The sequence below is a fragment of the Hyperolius riggenbachi genome, chromosome 9 (assembly GCF_040937935.1).
Source record: "Hyperolius riggenbachi isolate aHypRig1 chromosome 9, aHypRig1.pri, whole genome shotgun sequence".
Lineage (NCBI taxonomy): Eukaryota > Metazoa > Chordata > Amphibia > Anura > Hyperoliidae > Hyperolius > Hyperolius riggenbachi.
Window position 1 is genome coordinate 270,510,345 of NC_090654.1, and position 24,389 is coordinate 270,534,733.

The window sequence follows — 24,389 nt, forward strand, 5'->3', positions numbered from 1 at the left end:
TGAACTTCATCCCAATCAGTAGCTGATACCCCCTTTTACATGAGAAATCTATTCCTTTTCACAAACAGACCATCAGGGGGCTCTGTATGGCTGATATTGTGGTGAAACCCCTCCCACAAGAAACTCTGCGGACCATGGTCCTGGCAGTTTCCTGTCTGTGAACCCGTTTCCTGTCTGTGTTGCATTATGGGAAATAGCTGTTTACAACTGCCAAAAAGCAAGCAGCAGCTACATCACCTGCCAGCTGTAAAAATGTCACCATGTGATAAATGTCAGAATGTAAATCGGGGATTAAAAAGATTTTACAATGGGCAAACACTGACTAAATCATTTATACATCATTAATGTAAAAATGAAGCACATTTTTATTACATTTTTTTCACTGGATTTCCTCTTTAAACTAATTTTGGGTACTTTATCAATTGCAGAGTGCTGAAAAGTTATCTGCTAGGAGAAACCTTTGGAGAAAAGGTGAATTAAATAAGGGCCAGGGAGTCTGTTTCCAGATTCTTTGGGGTGGGTAATACCATACATATATGTGCTAAATCAGCCCCCTCTCCCACTCCTGTACCTCATTTGTACAATTCCTGCACTCTACTACACTCATCAATCCTCTCCCTGCAAAGCTTCCACTGCTGCCGATTTCTGTGGGAAAGTTGTTCCCGGATGTCTGCCATCTATAGTCAGGTTTATCTGAACATCACTTCCTGTTGCTGTCTGTGCCCAGGAACAGGAGGGGCATTTAAAGGAGCAAGAAGTGAAGTGGTATGCACATCTGATATCTGTGATCTATAGTCGGGTCTAATCAGTGTTTTCTAAACATCACTTCCTGTTCTTGTCTGTGCCTAAGAACAGGAGAGGCATTTAAAGGAACAGGAAGTGAAGTAGTATGATATCTGTACTGAGGTCTGATCATTGTTCTCTGAACATCACTTCCTGTCTGTGCCTAGGAACAGGAGGGGCATTTCAAAGAACAGGAAGTAAAGTAGAATGCATATCTCAGATATCTGTGATCTATAGTCATGTCTGATTAGTACTCTCTGAACATCACTTCCTGATTCTGTCTGTGCCTAGGAACAGGAGGGGCGTCTACAGGAAAAGGAAGTGAAGTAGTATGCACATCTCAGATATCTGTGATCTGTAGTCAGGTCTGATCAGTTTTCTCTGAACATCAGTTCCTGTCTGTGCCTAGTAACAGGAGGGGCGTCTACAGGAAAAGGAAGTGAAGTAGTATGCACATCTCAGATATCTGTGATCTATAGTCAGGTCTGATCAGTTTTCTCTGAACATCACTTTCTGTTCCTGTCTGTGCCCAGGAACAGGAGGGGCATTTCAAGGAACAGGAAGTAAAGTAGTATGCATATCTCCGATATCTGTGATCTATAGTCAGGTATGATTAGTGTTCTCTGAACAACACTTCCTGTTCCTGTCTGTGCCCTGGAACAGGGGGGGACATTTAACGGAATTTAAAGGAATATTCCTTTAAATGTCCCATTCTTGCTTCCTTCAAAGTGTTAAGCAAGCCATATATACAAAACAAGTTGCATCAATCGTGATTTTGATCGATTTGCAGCAGAAATCAATCTAAATTATGACCGGATGGAACATTTTGTTCGATTGGTGGTAGATGGTCCATTGTGCTGCGCTGTATCGAACAGGGAAGTACTGTAGTTTGATAGATTTTCAAAAGTTTTTCATGGTTACATACTGAATATCTGTGTGCTGTGGGGGGGGGGGGGGGTTCGATCCGTCTCTGATCAGATTCAGATCAGAGAGATATTAATCTCTTTCACTACCACAATCTAGAGCAGTGATGGCTAACCTTGGCACTCTAGCTGTGACAAAACTACAAATCCCATCATGCCTCTGCCTCCCCGAGTTATGCTTAGAGCTGTCATAGTATAGCAATGCCTGGTGGGACTTGTAGTTCCACCACAGCTGGAGTGCCAAGGTTAGCCATCACTGATCTAGACTAGAGCATACATGTCAATCTATTCTATCTATCTATTAGACTAGGGAAATTTGGTAGAGAGAGAGGTGGCCACTAGACATTAAAGTTGTCCCACGACTTGGTCCCAGAGCTCAATTTCGGCCTTCTTTGTATTTGAGTTTGACACCCCTGATCTAGAGTAATGGCATCACTGCTCACCCACCAATATCAGACTAGCTACGTTATAAACGTAGGCTTTTAAAGGGTACCTGTAACCTTAAAGTGGACCTGAACTAAGAACTTGCTCTCTGGTCTAAAAGATAAGCAACAGCATAATAACCTTTTAAAAAAAACATTTCTTTGTTACAGTTTACAGAACTCCTGCAATAAATCTGCAGTGTGTCTTCTTCCTGTTTTCATGGAAGCAGACAAAGGGTTAACATCCTGTGTTTGTATATTAGCTGTGTCTGTTGAGGACAGCCAAATTTATGTGCTCACACAGCTGAGAGATCAAATTACACTTGTAATTACTTAGAGATGAGGGGGAATTAGAAAGGCTCTTCTCCCTAAATACATACAGGGTGAATTTCTCTGTTTTCCTTGTGTTCTGTGCAAGAGTTGAGGTCCACTGTAACAAAAAAAAAAAGTTACATAGCTCAGTAGGGGGATGCCTCTGGTTTGTCCAGAGTTCTAAAGTAGATGGAAACCTAAGTATTTTGTATTCTTTCCCCCTGTAGACAGCGACCAGCAGAGGCGGGAGAAGATGAAGAAGGAAGTGGTCCGGCTGGAGCGGGGCGGTTCCCGTTCCAGACCCCCATCACGCCCCCATTCCAGAGAAAGCCTAGACTCCGCCTCACTTCGAAAGGTGAGAATCTCTCTCTGCAGGTCAGACGCTGTCCCAAGGGAGCACTCTGCACGACATAAGATAGAGAGGAGGAGTTATGTTTCCTCCAAATCTAGCTCTAGCCAGAAATAATTAACCCTTTAGCAGCCAATTTATTTAGAGGCTTGCAAGTGTTCTAGGCCAATTTATTTTAGATTATTTGTTTCTTCTTAGCTTCTAATTAGGACTGCTGTAATATATAATTATGGTCACTTGTCACTAGGGGGCAGTGTGAGAAAATAAGAGGACTTCTGCTTTGAAATTTCTATGTTTTCTGCTTGGAGAGTGAGATCAAAGCATGCCAAGAATTTACAGCACAACGAGTTCTGGTTTGGGGTTGGATCAGCCGGATCAAGTAGTGCCGCTTCTAAGCCATGCAGTACTCCACTTTCAATAAAAAATGTCTGCAACCCCGGGGTAAGGACGTTGCAGCTCCGCTCTGTGTTCCCATCGCAGAGTGCAGCGGCAGGAGGGGGGCATAGGGTTATATTCTCAGTTGTAGTTCAGCCTTCAGGAAGTACTCGTGTCCCCAAGTAGTTCTACTGAAGAGCGCATCCGTACTACACATATGTCAGCCGGGACTCGCGATGCGCTCCTCCTCAGAAGTATTCGGGGAGTGAGAGAGCTATTCAACCAATTCCTTTAACCAGCGAATGGCGTCGGGATGGACCGAAAAGGTTCTGTTGTATGCAGATCTTCCCCTCTACATAGGTATGTATTAAACGTGCAATTTACTTCAGATTGATTCCCTTGAGTCAGGAAAGTATCACAAATGCGAATGTGCCATTGGTTTGCAGCAACACCTGCTGGTTAGACTGACAACTATTTACTAGCCTGTAATAAATAGCTCCATCAGAATCAATTTATTTCACCAAGTAAGTTTGCACTTATAAGGAATTTGTCTTGGCAGTTGTTTAACCGGATCCGGACCGACGTAGGTTGAATCTACATCCAGCAGGTGGCGGTGTGGCCCAGACGTAGGTTCCATGTCCCATTAACCGCACGTCCCCGCCATTACCGCCGATTTGACCCCGCCGCAATTCGCTCGCCCTGCCGTCTCTATGACGGCAGAGCACTGTGTGCAGGTCAAGAGCCGTTTTCATTGGCTCCTGGCCCTGTCATCACTGTAATCCACTCCAATCGGCTTACATTGATTGACAGGGTTAGCAGCGAATGAAAGCGGCTCCTGACCAGCGCACAGCGCTCTGCCGTCAAGGAGACGGTAGAGAGAGGATCCTGCGGCGGGGACAGAACGGCGTGACCGGATTTTTGCGGCGATTTGAGGACAGTATGTAAGTATAGTGGCAGTAAGCAAAGTGAGAATTGTTCATTTTCAGTTCTGTGCTGATTACTTTCAAGTCCTAGCAGCTCTAGCATGGTTCTGCATTAAACATGGCTACTGCCTGAGGAAAAAAGCTTCCGGTGTCTAGAGGTTTTAGTTGCGATTGACTGGAATCTTACTCCTGAGGGCATGCGCTGGAAGATGGAGTGAGCTGGGTGAGAGGGGTCAGAGGCAATCCTGGTTGCTCTCTTTCTGCACCTGCTAGCGTAAAGATCCTGCAGGGAAGGTGACCTACATCCAGTTATCCTTTCCGCTGTTCGGATGATGCGCTGCAGGACCCCCCCAACTATACTATATAGTATCTGTAAATGATCATTACTGATCGCAGTCAGATCTATTAGGGTCACTAGGATACACTAAAAATGCAGTGTTTGACCGATCAGGCCTGATTATTCGCCTGCACTTGCGTTCAGCCCGCCCCACCGCAGTGACAGAATTTTTTTTTCTGATTACTGCAAAAAAACACTACAATAGCTGTGGCGCTGTAAAGATCAGTTTTGATTTTTTTTTTTCAATTAAAACTCAGTGACCACAGCTTTCTACTTCACAAGTACTCCCTTTTACTAGGTAGGTGCTCTTTTTCCTGGGTAGTCTCAGAGGAATACCCCCTAAATTTAACAGTCCACCATGGCAAAAAAGGGGTATTCCGCTGAAGAGGCCGCCGAGATTCTGGCCCAGTGGGGTGAGTGCTATTGGGAAGCCTCATCCGACGAATCATCCGGGTCAGAATACGAACAGCAGTGGCTCTCTGACCGATAGCAATGGCGAGGTTGAGGTCCCGGCTAGAGCCAGGCTTACCACACCCCATGTCACTGGACCGCAGGTGGCGCAGGATCAGACTCAAGGGCAGCAGAGTGGTGCTAGCACTGATCCGAGTTTTCTTGGTGAGGCATGCACCAGCAGTGTAGCATCTCCTGGACCTAGCACCAGTACTACCGTAGACCCTGGTGAAGTGGCGAGCACCAGCATGGTAGTAGAAACTGGTTCGGTGGCACATGCATTAAGACCAGAGTCGCAGCCACCAGCAAAACGGGCCCATACTACCCATAGTCTCCCAGAGGTGCTGGCAAATCCCAATTGGCAATCCTCTGGTTTCGCCGCACCCGTACTGCCCCCTTTCACCGCCCAGTCTGGAGTCCAGGTGGAGACAGATAATCTAGGATCGGCCCTAGGCTTTTTTTCATCTGTTCTGCATCTCTGTTCTGCAATATCTCTGTAAATGTACAACTTTGTGTAAAAAAAATTATCATTTACAGAGATATTTCTCCCACCCAGCATGGATATGTGTAAAAATACACCCCAAAACACACTTTTACTTTGTGAAAAAAACAATAAAAATCAATTTCCGCTAACTTGTGGCAAAAAATAAAATCTTCTATGAACTAACCATACTCCTAATGGAATACCTTGTGGTGTCGTCTTTCTAAAATGGGGTCACTTGTGGGGTTCCTATACTGCCCTGGCATTTTAGGGGCCCTAAACCGCGAGGAGTAGTCTGGAAACCAAATGCCTCAAAATGACCTGTGAAATCCTAAAGGTACTCATAGGATGTTGGGCCCCTTAGTGCACCTAGGCTGCAAAAAATTGTCACACATGTGGTATCGCCGTACTCAGGAGAAGTAGTATAATGTGTTTTTGGGGTGTATTTTTACACATACCCATGCTGGGTATACAGAGATATTTCTCCCACCCAGCAGGGGTATGTGTAAAAATACACCGCAAAACCCATTATACTATTTCTCCTGAGTACGGCTATACCACATGTGTGACACTTTTTTGCAGCCTAGGTGCGCTAAGGGGCCCAAAGTCCTGTGAGCACCTTTAGGCTTTACAGGGGTGCTTACAATTTAGCCCCCCCCCAAAATGCCAGGGCAGTAAATACACCCCACAAATGACCCCATTTTGGAAAGTAGACACCTCAAAGTATTCAGAGAGGGGCATGGTGAGTCTGTGGCAGATTTCATTTTTTTTTTTTTTTCACAAGTTAGCAGAAATGTAAACTTTTTTTTTTTTTTTTTGTCACAAAGTGTCATTTTCCGCTAACTTGTGACAAAAAATAAAATCTTCTATGAACTCACTATGCCTCTCAGTGAATACTTTGGGATGTCTTCTTTCCAAAATGAGGTAATTCGGGGGGTATTTATACTATCCTGGAATTCTAGCACCTCATGAAACATGACAGGTGCTCAGAAAAGTCAGAGATGCTTCAAACTGTGGATATTCACTTTTTGCACCATAGTTTGTAAAAGCTATAACTTTTACCCAAACAAAAACAAAGTCCAATAAGTGTCTATTTATTGATCAAAGACATGTAGCACAATAAATTTAGACAAAAATGTATACAGAAATTTTACTTGATTTGAAAAATGTCAGCACAGAAAGTTAAAAAAATCATTTTTTTTGACAAAATTCATGTCTTTTTCGATTAATATAATAAAAACTAAAAAACACAGCAGCAATCAAATGGCACCAAAAGAAAGCTGTATTAGTGACAAGAAAAGGAGATAACAATCATTTAGATAGTGGGTTGTATGACCGAGCAATAAACCATTAAAGCTGCAGTGGTCTGAATGGGAAAAAAGTGTCTGGTCCTTAAAGGGACACTTAAGTCAAACAAAAAAAAATAGTTTTGCTCACCTAGGGCTTCCAATAGCCCCCTGCAGCTGTCCTGTGCCCTCGCCGTCTCCCTCCGATCCTCCTGGCCCCGCCGGCAGCCACTTCCTGTTTCGGTGACAGGAGCTGACAGGCTGGGGACGCGAGTGATTCTTTGCGTTCCCAGACACATTAGCACCCTCTATGCTGCTATATGGTATATGATATATGCTATAGCAGCATAGATGGCGCTATTGTGGCCAGGAACGCGAAGAATCACTCGCGTCCCCAGCCTGTCAGCTCCTGTCACCGAAACAGGAAGTGGCTGCCGGAGGGGCCAGGAGGAACGGAAGGAGACGGCGAGGGCACCGGACAGCTGCAGGGGGCTATTGGAAGCCCCAGGTGAGTAAAACCCATTTTTTTTTTTTACTTAATTGTCCCTTTAAGGGGTTTTAAGGCTGCAGTCCTTAAAGAGACACTGAAGTGTCTAAAAAAAACATATTTTTATTTAATAAATGTGTTTAACCTAATAGCCCTATCTAAACCGTCGTTGTGGATTTTGCTGCCCTAAGCGCTTCCGTGTGAGGCAGAGCTATGAGCTGCAGTCCTGCCTCCCTCCGCGTCTGTCAATGGTGGACCTCCGCCTCTCCCCGCCCCTCTCAGTGAAGGAAGACTGAGAGGGGCAGGAGAGAGGCGGCGATCCGGGCTGATAGACGCGCTGAGAGGCAGAGCTGCGGCTCATAGCTCTGCCTCTCACGGAAGCGCTGCCCGGATTGCCCCCCCCCGGGGAGTTTGGGGGGATTTAGTTAGATTAGAGCGGCGGGAATGCGACAGTTTAGTTAGGGCTATTAGGTTAAACACTTTTATCAAATAGAAAGAAGCATTTTTTGAGACTTCAGAGTCTCTTTAAGTGGTTAAAAACAGTTTTATCATTTGCATCTATATAAGCTTAATATCTATGTAGGATCCTTACTCCGAGCCAGGAGAGAAATCCTATATAATAAAGCCATTGCCGCTGCCTCCTAGAGTCCATGTGTCCATGTCAGGAAGGTTCATGCACGGCCAGGGGCGGGGACTGCGGATGGGAGCACGCGCAGCGGTTGCGTGCGCTGAGAGAAAGTTCTCTGGCGCCCGTTAAATAAGTGGATCCGAGATAAACTTTTACTCATTGCATAATTGTGTTCCTTTCATATAGTTTATAGGGCATTCCTCAAGCCAAATGCTTTTTTTGTTTTGTTTTAATACTCCGTTCCCTATAAACTAAACAAGCCTCGCCCATAGCTCCTTTTATGCCTTGGCGCTGTAGCAAGGGCTTATGGGAGCTCAGTCTGGGCAGGAGGAGGAGGTTACTAGCCCTTGATTTCAGAGGGGAGGGGGGAGGAGGAGATGGGACTGAATTTACACACAGGCAAGCTGATAGCATCTCCAGCACTCAGCCTGTGACAATGTGACAAACAGAACATGGCTGCCCTCATTGTATCACAGGAATAAATAATCATAAACTTTTGAAGCGGTTTGCAGCTAGATTTGCTGTGTAAACTATCTAAACTTTAGATAATATATATATATATATATATATATAGACAAGTTACTTGTTATAGTTAGTTGTTCATCTCGGATCCGCTTTAAAGAGAATCTGTATTGTTAAAATCGCACAAAAGTAAACATACCAGTGTGTTAGGGGACATCTCCTATTCCCCTCTGTCACAATTTCGCCGCTCCCCGCCGCATTAAAAATAGTCAAAAACAGTTTTTTAAAGTTTGTTTATAAACAAACAAAATGGCCACCAAAACCAGAAGTAGGTTTATGTACAGTATGTCCACACATAGAAAATACATCCTGTCACAAGCAGGATGTATACAGCATTCCTTTTGAATCTCGAGATCATTTGTGTGTTTACCTTCTTCTCCCTGCAGCTCTCATCCACTGAAGAGGGACAGGCTGATTGTTTCTTCCTGCAGACAGCTCTGCCGGTGTCTGTAACTCCTCAGTATGTGACAGCCCAGCTCCTTTCACAGCCTAACAGAGGACGATTTATCCAGCTTGTAAAAGGCAGCTCTCTTCTCTCACTGACAAGAGACCAGAGACGCTGCCTAATCTAAATAACACACGCGGGAGTGTGCATGGAGGGGGGCGTGCATAACAGATCAACAACACTGAAGAGTTGGCAGCCTTCCAGACACAGGGCGACAAATCCGACAGGGGAAATTGATTTATTACAGAGATGGTGATAGTAGAAAGTGCAGCAGTAAGCCAGAGCTCATTAGAATAGGCATAGGAACTTGTAGGATAGTAGAAAAAAAGGATGAAATTTTTGTTACAGAGTCTCTTTAACGGGCTACAGGGCTAGTAACTTACAGAAACTGGAAGTCAAAACAGCTGTGGAGGAGGCCCAGTAATCCCCATTGCAGTTAGACCGTCTGATCTGGGAACTCGGAAGAGAAGACGCCACCCGGTAGGAAGTATGACTGGCAGTGTTACAGAGCATGACATACATCATGATTTGAGATGGAGTTTTCTGAGGTTAAACTCACAGTCGTTCCATCGCTAAGCCGAGGCCTCTGCTCACCGCCAGCGCGTAACGCACAATTAAACTTTTTTGCGGCGGCACTTTGTGTCTGAGCCCAGTTCAGCAAGCTCTAAATTCCATTTATTGGCTGCATTAAGCCTTTCAGACGTTTAATACTCTTCCTAGAAGCTGAAACTCGCCGTTCCCTGCGAGCGTCTTCAGTTTTTTATTGCCGCGCCATGAAAACGTATCCCGTGATAGATTGCCAGGATAAAAGGAGGCGGGAGCGAGCGAGAATCAGCTGAGATTGGACACACGGCTCTGGGGAGAAATGTGCTCAATATGGAGGCACTTCGGCTCCTGTGATTATTACATCGACGCCTGAGCTGCGGGGATTGTGCAACTAATGCAGCCGTCAGTCATGGAACAACGCCGCGATATTATCACCATAAAATATAGATGTGTTTTATTTATTCACAGACTTTTACAAATAGTGCCCTGTAGGGTTCTCATGACTCTGGACATTGATGTCCTACCATATTTATATATCACTGATATCTTCTGCAGCACTGTACAGAGCACATAGTCATGTCACTGACTGTCCTCAGAGGAGCTCACAATCTAATCGTACCATAGTCATAGTCTAATGTCCCACCATATTATTACTATTATGTACTAGCTGATAGCCCGGCATTGCCAGAGTATGTATTTGGCTGGCATTGGCTCCGTCCACTTTTTCTAACCCTAACACTCAATGACTTAGTTTGTGAGCTTTGCTGTCTTTGGCATCAATAATTTGCATTGAAATGAAACAAATCTAATTGGCTGTGGCTCCACCTCCTTTTCTGAATTTGAACCCCAGTCACCCAAGGACGAACTGCACCAGGGTTGAGGCTTGTGCCATTAACAGTGCACAATAGTGGTAGGGTTCTCAAACTTTGCACAGTTGGTCTGGGATTAATATTCAGAAAAGTAGGTGGAGCCTACAAAAGCCAATCAAAATTCACCTATTGATTTTCAAGGGGAATATTTAATTGCTACCTAAATTAATGTTCAGCGCTGCGTAATATGTTGGCGCTTTATAAATACAATAAATAAATAAATAAATTGCTGCCATTCTTGCACTGTTAATAGCACAAGCCTCAAACCTGGTGATTGGGTGAATGGGGTTCAAATTTTAAAAAAGGGGGGTGGAGCCACAAACAGCCAATTAGATTTGTTTCATTTCAATGCAAATTATTAATGCCAAAGACCGCAAAGCTCACAAACTAGGTCATTGAGTAATTGTGTGTTAGGGTCAGAAAAGTGGGTGGAGCCAACACCAGCCAAATACATACCCGGGCAACGCCGGGTCATCAGCTAGTAATTTTATATACATTCTGTAATATATATCAGTAGGTAGGCAATACTCTATATACTGTACATACCATTTTATGTATCTATAGATGATGAACGCTTTATAGACATACTATGACTTTTTTTCTGTAGCTAATAAATTCTTTACATATAAGCTACAACAAATATGTCTCTGTCTCTGTCTCTCTCTCTGTCTCTCTCTCTCTCTCTCTCTCTCTCTCTCTCTCTCTCTCTCTCTCTCTCTCTCTCTCTCTCTCTCTCTCTCTCTCTCTCTCTCTCTCTCTCTCTCTCTCCTTATATATAGATAGATAGATAGATAGATAGAGCGAGAGAGAGATATGTATGAGGAGAGAGAAAGAGAGAGGGGAATATATATATATATATATATATATATATATATATATATATATATATATATATATATATATTCCTCTCTCGCGCGCTGTTTCTCTCTCTCTCTCTCTTTCTCTCTCTCTCTCTCTCTCTCTCTCTCTCTCTCTCTCTCTCTCTCTCTCTCTCTCTCTCTCTCTCTCTCTTTCTCTCTTTCTCTTTCTTTCTCTTTCCAAATCCAAATCCAAAAAAGCTTTATTGGCAGGACCAAATACATTTAGCATTGCCAAAGCAAAACAAAACATTAACATGGGGGGGTGGGGGATTGTGGGAATAAGGGAAGGATAAAGGTATACAGTCCATAGGAAGGTGGAGGATGTAATGGATGGTATGGGGGGGATGGGATATATAGTCCATAGGGGAGGGGAGTATAGGGGGTATACAGTCCATGGCCATGGATATTATCTCTCTCTCTCTCTATCTCTATCTCTATCTCTATCTCTATCTCTATCTCTATCTCTCTCTCCTCTCTCTCCTCTCTCTCCTCTCTCTCCTCTCTCTCCTCTCTCTCCTCTCTCTCCTCTCTCTCCTCTCTCTCCTCTCTCTCCTCTCTCTCCTCTCTCTCCTCTCTCTCCTCTCTCTCCTCTCTCTCTCTTTTTTGCGGGCATAAACCAGGGAAAAAGAATTATATAAACCTGGTTTGTCCATGGTCCAGGAGCGTCTTGTAAATGTTGTGCGCCCTTGTACCTTGTGCCCCATCCCCATGTGTCCCCTTCTGCCCCCCCCCCATGTCTCCTCTGCTCCCTCGTGTGTCCCTCTCTTACCCAATGTGTCCCTTTTCTGTCCCTCATGTCTCCTCTCTATCCCGCCTCTCTCAACTAATCCATCGGAGCCTACAGCGATCAGAGGCCTCTCCTCTCTCTCACTGCTACCCTAGTGCCGGCTTCTGCTTATTGCATCATCAGCAGATGCCGGCACTAGGGGAGCCGGCACTAGGGGAGCCGTGAGAGAGAGGAGAGGCCTCTGATCGCCGTGGGCTCTGATAGATTAGGTGAGCCGGTGCTGACACTGCTTGCATTTATTCAGGGCGAGCAGAGGAGAAAATGGGGGGACGGAGGAGACATAGGGACAATACAGGGAGTCCCAGACATCGCGGCGGTTCGTATATCTGTTGGTAGGCAATACTATATATATAAGCTATAATAAATATCAGTAAGTGTGTAATGTTTTATAGGCAAACTATATCAGAAGGTGACAAATGCTTTATACATAAGCTATAATTAACTAGTAGGAGGTGATTGCTTTATACAAGACCTATAATATATATGCACAATATATACTGTATACCCTTAGGTGGTGAACACACGATATACATACTATAATAGATATCTGTAGACGGTAAATGGTCTTTCGTCTTCAGAATTTGATTTTCGCCGCCGTCGTTTGATGAGATTGAAACGTTTTCCCCTTCATTCTCTGCACTGGTTATGTCTGTAATTTGCGCTGATGGATTCCTCTTGTTCGTGAGAATTGAAATGATTTTGTGCAGAAAATAGTGGACTGTTCGGGTGACGGGAGGCGCTGAGCGCGGCACGCGGCGTACTCCACGCCCTGCATCCTAAGAAATTGCTGCCATTTTATGCCTTAAACAAGGTTACTTTTACCTCTCTCAGATTATTGGAGAATGTGACCTGAGCTCTGATCTGTAGCAGATAAAAAGAACCTGTCACTTGGCAAGTAGAGGCACAGGAAGGTCTTTGTTATGGATTTCCTGGAAAGTTGTGCAGCAATCAAAGCCTCTGATCTGCTGCATGCTTATTCTGGGGCGGTAACCTAAAGGGCAACTAACCCTGAGAGAGATCTGAAGGCTGCCATATTTGCTTCCTTTTAAACAATGCACACTGCCCTGCTGATCCTTTGCCTTTAGCACTAAAACTAAATTGTATGCAAATACTTGCTGCTTGGAAATGGGCCAATTAAATGCAGCATTTGGTGCATAAGGGTAAAATTATTAGCATCTCATCCCTTCTGAGCAGAAAACAAGCTTTTGCACTTTCTTCTTTAACCCTCGCCAGTGGCTCTGATTGAAACCAGAAGATTACCACAAAAGGTTACATTTTAGAAAAGAGTAATACCCTTTTCACTCCAGACTTACTTTAGTTTTGTTGATGTATAAAAGCCCTATATGAATGTAACCCACCATGAATGACGATGATACATTTTATTCCAGGTGATGTATGAAGGCTACAGTCATATCCTCCGGCATTCACCGTATTCTGATCCTGGTCCTCTGGCTTCTCCGACCTCCTTCATCTCACCACATAGACATTTCCAGTCTCCGGAGCCAATGGCTGACCATAGCAGAAGGCACCCCGACCTCTCCACTTCACCCTCCAGGCTGGGGGGCTGTCTCTCCAGCTCCTCTATTTGTGGCACCGCTGCCCGCACCTTCCAGGACAACCGCAAGAAGGCGTACAGCGGAGACCTGATAGAGAAACACGCCCATTGCTTCACCGACAGGCAGCACCCCTTCATCCTGAAGACACAGGCCCAGTCCGTGCTGGCCAAGAGCCGCCACTACACCCCGCCCAGGAGGAAGAAGAGGGGGGCCGCCAGGGAGGCCGAGGTCCAGACGGAAATCAGCAGGTGAGGTGACTGGATTTTCCAGGTACTTGATTCAGGTGTGTGGTTCAGATACTACTGCAGCCAAAGAGGCGTATGTGAATTTCGGGCGCCATGGAAAATCGGGAGCAGGAACAGTGCGGATTGTAAAATATCGGTCAATTTACTGATACAATTTAAAACGTTTATTTTCGTTAGTAAAATATCGGTTATTGGTACCGATATTTTTCTATAGCTAAACCCAACCCTACTCTCTCACAGAACCCTCCACTACAGATGCCTAACCCTAACACCATGGTGGTGCCTAACACTAAGACCCACCCTGGTGGTGCCCAGGGCTTTGGAGTTGGAGTTGAGGAGTCGTAGTCGGGGCAATTTTGGGCACCCGGAGTCGGGAGTTGGAGTCGTGATTTCATGAACTGAGGAGTCGGAGTCGGTGATTTTTGTACAAAATCCACAGCCCTGTTAAATATTAGACTAAGGAGTCGAGGCCATTTTGGTTACCCGGAGTCGGAGTTGGAGTCGGAGTCGTGGTTTCATAAACTGAGGAGTTGGAGTCGGAAGATTTTTGTACCGACTCCACAGCCCTGGTGGTGCCTAATCCTAAAACCCACCCTGTTGGTGCCTAATCCTAAATCCCACCCTGGTGGTGCCTAATCCTAAATCCCACCCTGGTGGTGCCTAATCCTAAAACCCACCCTAACACACACACACACTCTTACTTTTTTTTTTTTTAAGTTAACCACCAGTTAGTGCCTGGCATCCAATTTTTGTCACTGGCTCAAAACCACAGAAAAAAAACACACAAAAATGATAATTAACGGCATCATCTGGCGCCCTAATTTACCTTTTTGGCACCAGCTAGGCTATATTTTCGCTTAAAGTCTGTGGCAGTCCCTGATTTGTCCAGAAGTCACATGTGCCCGATTTGCCTGATACGGCCAAACAAAACAGCGGGGCTGCCAGGCAACTGCTAAACTATTGTTTAGCAGGAAATAAATTTGGCAGCCTCCGTATCCCTCTCGCTTCAGGCAAAATTACGGGTAAAATAATAAAAGCCAGGCAGTGAGATGGTGATTGGTGACGGACACAGATGGGGGTGATAAAGCCGGGGTTGTGTGTTGCCTGTGATGTCCGTCATTTGTGCAGAATGTATTCCTAAATCATTGTTATGTTCTTTAGCATGTATCGTGTTGTACTGACTAATGATTTTCCTCTTCAGTTTGAGAGGCAAACACAGAGCAGAAGACGGGAGCCCCCCGATGAACGGCGAGCAGGTAACGTGTCATGGCGAATCACAAGTGCGCGTATGCGTTCATAATTTTGGTGCCGGGTGAAGTCTGTAGTAGGAAATTTTGGGGATCAATTCCATTGGTCAGATCAGATTGGGTACATTTTCCTCTTCCTCTTAGTAGTCCCCAACAATCGTTTCTGACCAATCGCATTTATTGGATCGGTCGATCGATTGTCCAGGAAATTGGATAACTAGTGGAGACCTTAAAGCGGACCTGAACTCAGAACTTCCTCTCTGCTCTAAAAGATACGCAACAGCATAATAACCTTTAAAGGAAAACATTTCTTTGTTACAGCTGATACAAATCCTGCAGTGAATCTGCAGTTTGTCTACTTCCTGCTTTCATGGGAGCAGACATAGGGTTAACATCTAGTGTTTACTAATTGGCTGTCTGCTGTGGCAGAGGAGATTCCTGAGCTGACTTAGCTCAGAGATCAAGTTACATCTTGTGATTAGTCACAGATGAGGGGAAATTAGACAGGCTAAACTCTCTGAATACACACAGGGTGCATTTCTCTTATGTTTTCCTTCTGTCCTGTGCAAGAGTTCAGGTGCGCTTTAAGTCTTTTATCTGCTCCTATACTCTTCCTACCCGTAGCTATTCATAAATATGGCCCTTACTGCAAACCCTACACCTAACACCACCTGTCTCTTCTTTAATGTAATTTGGGCTTCGGCTATTACTGGCACCCAAATTGCACAGTTAACATTGCAGCCTATTACTGGCACCCATAAAAATAGGCACCATGCTGCACCCAAATTACCTGCCTTGCCTCATACTGCTGGGATGTCCTGTGTTACCATGATGTCACTGCTAAGCCAACCCTGAAGTGCTAAATAAAAACTGAAGATAGTCACCTATGGAGAGGGAAGGCTCTGGATCCCATAGAGCCTTCCTGGCCCTCTCCCGGTGTCTATGTTCCAAGGCTGTCCGGTGAAATTATTTGACCTGAGGCCAAATCAGGGCAGTTTCTAGGGTAAATTGTTCACAGGGCAAGGGTGTCAAAATTGCGCCCCCCCCCCCCCCCATAAGTTCATGAACTCTATTTGTGATGCAGTATGAGTTGGCCCCCAATACTATGTAGCCATATGAAGCCATCCCCGCCCCTTTGCTAGAATTGGTGGCCAGATGTGCCCCCAGTATAGGTAACTAGGTATAGGTGCCCCCAGTACAGCTAGACAGGTATAGGTACCCCCAGTATAGCTAGACAGGTATAGGTGCCCCCAGTATAGCTAGACAGGTATAGGTACCCCCAGTATAGCTAGACAGGTATAGGTGCCCCCAGTATAGCTAGACAGGTATAGGTGCCCCCCAGTATAGCTAGACAGGTATAGGTGCACCCAGTATAGCTAGCCAGGTATAGGTGCCCCCAGTATAGCTAGACAGGTATAGGTGCCCCCAGTATAGCTAGACAGGTATAGGTGCCCCCAGTATAGATAGACAGATATAGTTGCACCCAGTATAGCTAGCCAAGGATAGGTGCTTCCAGTATAGCTAGACAGGTATAGGTGCACCCAGTATAGCTAGCCAGGTATAGGTGCACCCAGTATAGCTAGCCATGCATAGGTGCCCCAGTATAGCTAGCCAGGTATAGGTGCCCCCAGTATAGCTAGACAGGTATAGGTGCTCTCCGTATAGGTTGCCAAGTGTAGGTGCCCCCAGTATAGGTAGCCAGGTATAGGTGCATCCAGTATAGCTAGCCAGGTATAGGTGCTCTCCATATAGGTTGCCAAGTGTAGGTGCAACCAGTATAGCTAGCCAGGCATAGGTGCATCCAGTATAGGTAGCCAGATATAGGTGCACCCAGTATAGCTAGCCAGGTATAGGTGCTCTTTAGTATAGGTTGCCAAGTGTAGGTGCCCCCAGTATAGGTAGCCAGGTACAGGTGCCCCCAGTATAGGTAGCCAAGTATAGGTGCCCCCTATTGTGAGCACCTATACCTCTCCCCACTTGAAACATCACAAAGCTGATTCCCGAGAGATTTCATGCTGACGTCGATAGGGAATCAGTCTGCTGGTGTATGGGCAGGCAGCCTATGTCTCTCCGATCAGAGAGAGATCTGTCTCTTGGTCGATCTGCCCATACATTCTCTGATGTACGGACATCTTTTGTCTTTATTTTTAGGGTTACTTTAATTGCCCACAACTGCCTATGGTTCCAGATAAATGAGTTTTGCTAGAAGTCAGATGTTGCTGCTGTTAATATGTGCTACAGACGCAGTGTACAGACAGAGTTTTTATCGTGTAGTAAAGCATGGCGTCCGCCTGATGGATGTGCGGGTCACAGACTCCGGGCCGAGGCGCGCTCTGCGCAGTTTATTGGTTAATGGGTCATAAAGATCTCATCCGTCTTGGGTCCACCTGCGTCAGCTCTTCTCAAGGGCAGCTGCGTGACGTTTGTGGCGTTCTGCCTCCGCCCCCCAGCATTGTTAGCTGCTCCTCTGCCTGAGATGGAATCGGACCCGCAGCAAATCAGTTCCTTATTATTTAGTGACATCTCCGAAGTTTAAATAGTCTCCACTCTGTAATTAAAAGACATACAGCCATCGCATACCATGCAGCTGCTGTAAAATGGGCCAATCGGATGCATTTCCTGATGATTTTGATTTGGCCAATTTCGAAACACAGGATACGCTCTGTACACTTACTGCCTGAGCACACTAGTGTGTAACCGTGCTGATTTCTGCAATGCGTCTGTGGGTACAATATGCGGGGACATTAAACACTCATTTACATAAATCCATTTATCAAAGGATATCTCTAGCTTTTCTAGTGAACCTTATACATTCACAGATACACAGAGGCTATCGTTTTTGCCCTGCACCCACCATCACCACCCTCTGATATGGTAGGACAGTGATGGCTAACCTTGGCACTCCAGCTGTGACAAAACTACAAATCCCATCATGCATCTGTCTCCTTGAGTTATGCTTAGAGCTGTCAGAGTATTTGCAATGCCTCATGGGACTTGTAGTTCCACCACAGCTGGAGTGCCAAGGTTAGCCATCACTGCGGTAGGACATCTATCTCATGTAGAAATATTGACTTAGCACAAGTTGTTTGCTCATGACTTATGCGCCTACCTTTTGAACACAAGGAATTTACATACTGTGGTTCACATCACGCTTGAATTTCAAATAAATACAAATTAACTGCAGTGCCTGATGAAACTTGTTTCTTTTCTCCAATGAGCCACAGATACAGAGAACCCAGTGCACTTAAAGTGAACCAGAGACGAAGCACCCTCATGTATTTTACCATATAGATCAGTGGGAACATTAGAGAAAACACCTACTCTGCTCTCTGTTTCATCCTTCACTGCTCAGCCTGCTTGTTATCAGCCCTGATAAAATCCCCGACTGAGCATTCAGTCTGGCTTTGCTATAATGACTCGGCTATAATGATTCCCGAGCAGAGCCAGCAGGGAGCAGGCTTGAACTTGAAAAGACACCAGAGAACACAGGGTCAGCTATAAAAATTCCTGAACAAAACCAGACTGAATGCTCAGCCGGGGATTTTATCAGGGCTGATTAGAAGCAAGCTGTGCAGTGCAGAATGCAACAGAGAGCAGGGTAGGTGTTGTCTCTAATGTTCCCACTGATATATATGGTAAAATACATCAGGGTGCTTCGTCTCTGGTTCCCTTTAAATCCATACACCTATAGTCCTGATCCTACTTTTATGCCTGTTAAAGTACCCCTGAACTGAGAGGGCGGTTTGATTGATCTAGTCCTTTGTAAATATGTCACAGCACCAGCCTCTCATTCCAGGGGCCCCCTCTCTAGTCAGCCGAAATATTCAACTGGTCACTAGAACATTGAATATGGGCGGGAAGGAAATGGCAGCTATCCTCCCTAGGAACGCCCCCAATCCGAACTCCATAATTATTTGACCTGTTCAAAAAAAAAAGAACCACACAGCATTACTCACCTACTCTGGGTTCCCTTTGATGTATTTTTTGGCCCTCTCAGCTCCCCCATTTTGCCTCCATGTTTTCTCGTATCTGTCCGTATCTACACCACTATGGCGCTGACCTGGAAGTACTTTTGGGTTACTTCCGGGTCAGCCCCATAATGGTTTAGATGCCAGGAGATATGAGAGGACACGGCTGGAAAACGGGAGCGCTGACAGGCCGGAAGGGAACCCGGAGTAGGTAAGTTATGCAGTTTTTTGGGGGTTTTTTTCAGGTAAAAAAAATTACTATAGGAGTACTTTAAATTGTAACTGTCAGGCATAAAATAAAAAATCAAGTCTATTTTTATCTGGTGAACAAGTAATAAGAATGCTAACCAGGTAATCCAAAAGTTAAAATCACTACATTCCCCAGTTTACCTGACTCTTATTTGGTACACAAAAAGGAGAAGTTGCAGGGCATGCTAGGTTGTCCTTTTTTGCTTCTATACTTCCTCCTCAGACTTAACTAATGCAGCCTGATTGGCTGAAGCCTCTTTCCCTCCTGATTTCCCCTCCCACACATCTGTTCCTCTCTGATTGGCCAGTATTTCTCATGCTGAGACAATGCACTTTCTATAGTGAAGGGCTGGCAATGCGTACACAATCAGGCAGAGGAGAGTAAGGGAGGAAATGACACCAGGATTGGCTTCAAAATAGCCACACTTAAAATGGGAAATGCTAAGAAGGATTTTCTATTTTTTTTACTGTAGAAAAAACACTAAAACCGTGGACAGTGCAATACATGTGTTATGTAAGTAGAGCAAGTATTTATCTACTTATACAGTATATGTGGTTTTTTTTTTCTGATATCGTATGGCTGATAGCTCCTCTTTAAGGTGGCCACTAACTATACAATTTGCTGAACGATCGTTTACAAATGATTCTTCGTAAGAACGATCGGAAATGATAGTTTGGGACCACTAATGGACAAAAATCTCCTAACAAGTCTGATCAGATTAATGAAATTGATCCAAAAATTGGATCGAGTTCATTAGTCGGATTGGTTAGGAGATTTTTGTCCATTAGTGGTCCCAAACTATTATTTCCGATTGTTCATACCAAGAATTGTTCGTAAACGATCATTCTGCAAATTGTATAGTTAGTGGCCACCTTGATAGAGTCTGTAGTCAATGCCTTGCTGAATGAATGGCGGATTTGACCTGCTGATGACAGCTGATAGAGATGTACTCAGGTGATGTTGTACATTTTAGGTGGACGAGGCGGATCACTTTCTGCTGAGCGAAGAGGAGGACGATGTGGACCGGCTCTCCCCTGCCAGGTACAGGCTCTGTTCTGATCCATCTTGGAGTTTACAAGTAAATCTGTCATCAGAGAAATAGAGAGGCCACTCCACTGCTGACCACCTTTAAAGGGAACCAGAGACGAAGCACCCTCATGTATTTTACCATATATATCAGTGGGGACATTAGAGAAAACACCTACCTTGCTTTCTGTTTCATTCTGCACTGCACAGCTTGCTTCTAATCAGCCCTGATAAAATCCCAGACTGAGCATTTCGTCTGGCTTTGTTCAGGAATTTTTATAGCTGAGCCTGTGTTCTTTGGTGTCTTTTCAAGTCCAAGCCTGCCCCCTGCTGGCTCTGCTCAGGAATCATTATAGCTGAGTCATTATAGCAAAGCCAGACTGAATGCTCAGTCGGGGATTTTATCAGGTCTGATAAGAAACAAGCTGTGCAGTGCAGAATGAAACGGGATTGGAACCGGAACGTATACTGTACAAACGGAATAGATGTGAAAGGATCCAATGTTAACCTCTGGATCCATTCACATGCATCCGTTGGTACGGATACGTTCCGTACGTTCGGCCCCTGGACCTAAAAATTGCTGCAGGCCCTAATTTTCCAGACCCTTCTGCTTAGCGGAGCAGAACCGAACAAAAAATACTGCAGCATTGGGGCAATGGAAAACTGAACTTTTCGTCACACTAGTGAAGAAACGGACCGTTCCACGGGGGATGGGGGCATGGGCCGACGCAAACCTGAGTGACGGGAGGGTGCAGCAGCCGGGTGGGTGGGTGAGAGGGTTTATACATACCTAATCTTCCATAGCAGCTGGCGGTAAAGGCTTCCGTCTTCTTCCGCGTCATGTGACTAGTCACATGACGCGCTGTGTAGTCACAGCGGAAGAAGAGGAAGCCTCTACCGCCGGCTGCTATGGAAAATTAGGTATGTATTTGCTGAGTGAAAACGGATCCGATCAATCATCGATCAGATCCGTTTTCACTATGTGAACCGGGCCGCGGACAGAGCCATCCGGATCCGGTGAAGCGGAGACCGGATCCGCTCACCGGATCCTTTTGGCTCAAAGACGCAGATGTGAACCGGGCCTAATACTTTTAGCCATAGAGCCTGAACAAGCATGCAGCAGAGTAAGTGTATCTGACATTATTGTCAGATCTGACAAGATTAGCTGCATGCTTGTTTCTGGTGTGATACAGACACTACTGCAACCAAAGAGAGCAGCAGGGCTGCCAAGCAACCGGTATTGTTTAAAAGGAAATAAATATGGCAGCCTCCATATTCTTCTCACTTCAGTTGTCCTTTAAATCTAGCTTCCAGGTTGTCATGGTGATCTTCTTGCATCAATTATTCAGAGATACTGACACAGAACAACCGTCCACGTCAGCCAAGTCAAAGGCAGTGAGACTTCCAGTCAGTGCTGCAGAAATCTTTACGGCCAGGAGAGGAGCATGCCGGGCGGGGTAAAGGATTTTTTGGGGAGAGTTTAGCAATGTCGGCCTCCCTGTTTTATTAACGTCAGGTTTTCTCTAAAGAGTAGTAGCAATATAGTACAGAATATCAGCAGGTTCTTGTCTCTGTCTCATCCACTTCCTGTCTGCTGTGATTTTGCGGACAGGAAGTGGATGAGTGAATATTAAAGCGGACCCAAACCAAACATATTTTTTTTAATTCAAAATATTTAGTTGCACCACTCTGACACATACAAAGATAAATAAACACTCCTTCAGGCCTATGAGCATTTCAGTGCATGCTTTTCACCCTTCTCTTTTCATAACTAGGGTTATACGGGTGGCAGCAATTACTTCTGAGCTTAGTAGGAGGTTTAAGAGCATGGGTGTGTTTATCAGCTACCCTCCCTCACAGGGGCGTCGTCTATGTGAAATCTCACACAAGCTGAGATCACCTCCCCTGTGACATCATCAGTAGCAGCCTGTGTTTTTTGTTTTTTATCTCCTCCTCCAGTCTGCCGGATTCTGTCCCGGCAATATGAAAGAAAGGGAGGGGGTTCCTCCAATAAATGTAAAATATTTTATATTTGTCATCATGCAGCTGAAAAAAGGCTGCTATTATTATAATTTAGAAAAAAGATTTTATTTTTATTTCTGAAATCTTGTATTTTTAATTTGGGTCCACTTTAAGGCAATGTCTCCTTTTGAGAAATTATGACCACTCACTGTTTTACGGTGAACAAGTCTTTAACATGTGAAGAGCAAAGTCCACAGACTTGGTGATTGATAACCGTGCCCCGTTTTTCTCTGTTAAAGGGGATCTTCCCAAAGCAGGAAAAAAGGGCGCAGTAGCCCTTACGGTAAAAACTGCACCGCCATAGGTGACTATGATAAAAGCCACATTTAATGGTATTACATGAAAAATCGGGCTCGTGGGGGCGGTTGCCTCAGGGCCTCCAATTTTACATTTTTTGCCACAAATCGTGGCTGATATGCAGCTATGAAGGTAAAATTGGGCAATTGGAGGTGCCTGATTAGTGGCAAGAGGGGCCATTTGTTGCGGAGAGGCTTGCGAGAAAAAATGGCTTGTGGATAACAATGCGGCATTGCGTAGCGAACACAATGTAGTCCCCCATCCTCAGCATCATGTGACCTGACATCCCCTGGCATCATGTGACCTGTCATACCCTCCAGCATCATGTGACCTGACATCCCCCGGCATCATGTGACCTGATATACCCCCCTGGCATCATGTGACCTGACATCCCCCGGCATCATGTGACCTGATATACCCCCCCAGCATCATGTGACCTGACACAGCTCCATTCCTCTGGTTATATTCCAGCCTTGTTAATGTGTTTCGTGTTTTTCTTCCAGCGAGCGGATATCTCCTTCCCCCACGATGCAGAGGATCCAGTCTGAGTAAGTTATTGTTCTGCTACCAGTATTGTATGACTGATAGACAAGGGCGCTCCATTCCTCTGCTATATCAGCACTGTTTTGATGTGATAAAGCGTCTCAGAGCTGCAGAATGCGTGGTCTTAGGGGCTCGAATAATTACAATTGAAATTATCAATGAGTGAAACTTCACGAAGACAGGCCAACACTTGCCTTTTTAATGGATTTGAATTGTTTTATATACTGTGGGCACCTCCAGTATTCTTCTATCCCAGTTGCAGCCAATCCTGTTGGGGGGGGGTGTCTCTTATCAGTAGTTGCTTGGTTCAGCAAGACTTGTGAGTATACGCCAGCATGATGGCCTAGTGGTTAGCACTCTCGTCTTGCGGCGCTGGGTCCCCGGTCTAGTCCCAGCCAGGCCACTATCTGCCCGAGTGTCTGTGTGGGTTTCCTCCAGGCACTCCAGTTTCCTCTGACACCCTAATAACATACAGATAGGTTAGTTGGCTTCCCCCTAAATTGCTTGGAACATTTTATGTATGCGTGCTCAAACACCGAGTTTAACCCTAACAAATCTGGCCTAATTGGCTTATCATGAGGCATAACTCATGCAAATATGCATTTGCTTTCACATGCCAAACTATGCAGGGTCAAAAACCAATGCCGCAAAGCGGTCGCCCTGCGGGAATTAGTGCATGCTAGGAGCGCCACGGGGAGGCTCTCTCACTGCCTGAGAACCACAGCGGCACCCCGGAGGGGGAGGCTGGGTGGCGCAGGTAACCCCCCCCCCCAAGCGTGGTCAGCGCCGGGAAGAGCCAACAGCACCCACCTCCCAATATTAAAAACAGCCACTTACCTTAACGTCCATTGCTTTCTGCTACATGCGCATTAACTTGGGGGCTCCACATGGGAAAGGAGTGAAGCATGGGTGACCTCGAGCTTTGGAGCTCAGGGCTGGCTCACATACAACACTCCGGGGGGGGGGGCATTTGAAGGACAAGCGCAGACAACTCACTCCAGGGCTCACACCACCGGAGCAAGCCATCCACCACCTGCCTCCAAAGGATACAACTAAGGAAATGCTTGGAACAAGAAAATGTATGTGTGCTCAAACACCAAGTTTAAGCCTAACAAATCTGGCCTACTTGGCTTATCATGAGGCAATGCTTATGCCTAAATTGGCTCTAGACTATGAAACACACACTACACGATACATACATAGACATATGACTATGGTAGGGAGGGCCAGTTAGGCACAAGACAATGTACTTTGTACAGCGCTGCAGAAGATGTCAGCGCTATATTACTAAAAATAATACATTTATTTGAACTACCATCTTCCTGCCAACCTCCAGTGACGTACTACAGTATATTGAGCGGCTATATGGGGCTCGTTTCAGTAAAGCGTGATAACACAGTTATCACGTGTTAAAGCTATACTTGTGCAAACCATTGTGCGCGCATGTTGC

The 24,389-nt window shown here is 45.3% G+C and overlaps 1 protein-coding gene across 4 annotated transcripts in view; it reads left to right on the forward strand.

The window, feature by feature from the left end:
• The window catches only part of SPATA7 (spermatogenesis associated 7), a 51,775-nt gene that overhangs the window by 20,630 nt on the left and 6,756 nt on the right, over nt 1-24,389 (forward strand). For all 4 annotated transcript variants that reach the window (XM_068254547.1, XM_068254548.1, XM_068254549.1 and 1 more), the window contains exons 5-9: nt 2,668-2,795; nt 13,174-13,589; nt 14,788-14,842; nt 20,025-20,092; nt 22,900-22,944. In XM_068254547.1, the coding sequence (XP_068110648.1) occupies nt 2,668-2,795; nt 13,174-13,589; nt 14,788-14,842; nt 20,025-20,092; nt 22,900-22,944 (712 nt within the window). The remainder of the gene's footprint in view (nt 1-2,667; nt 2,796-13,173; nt 13,590-14,787; nt 14,843-20,024; nt 20,093-22,899; nt 22,945-24,389) is intronic.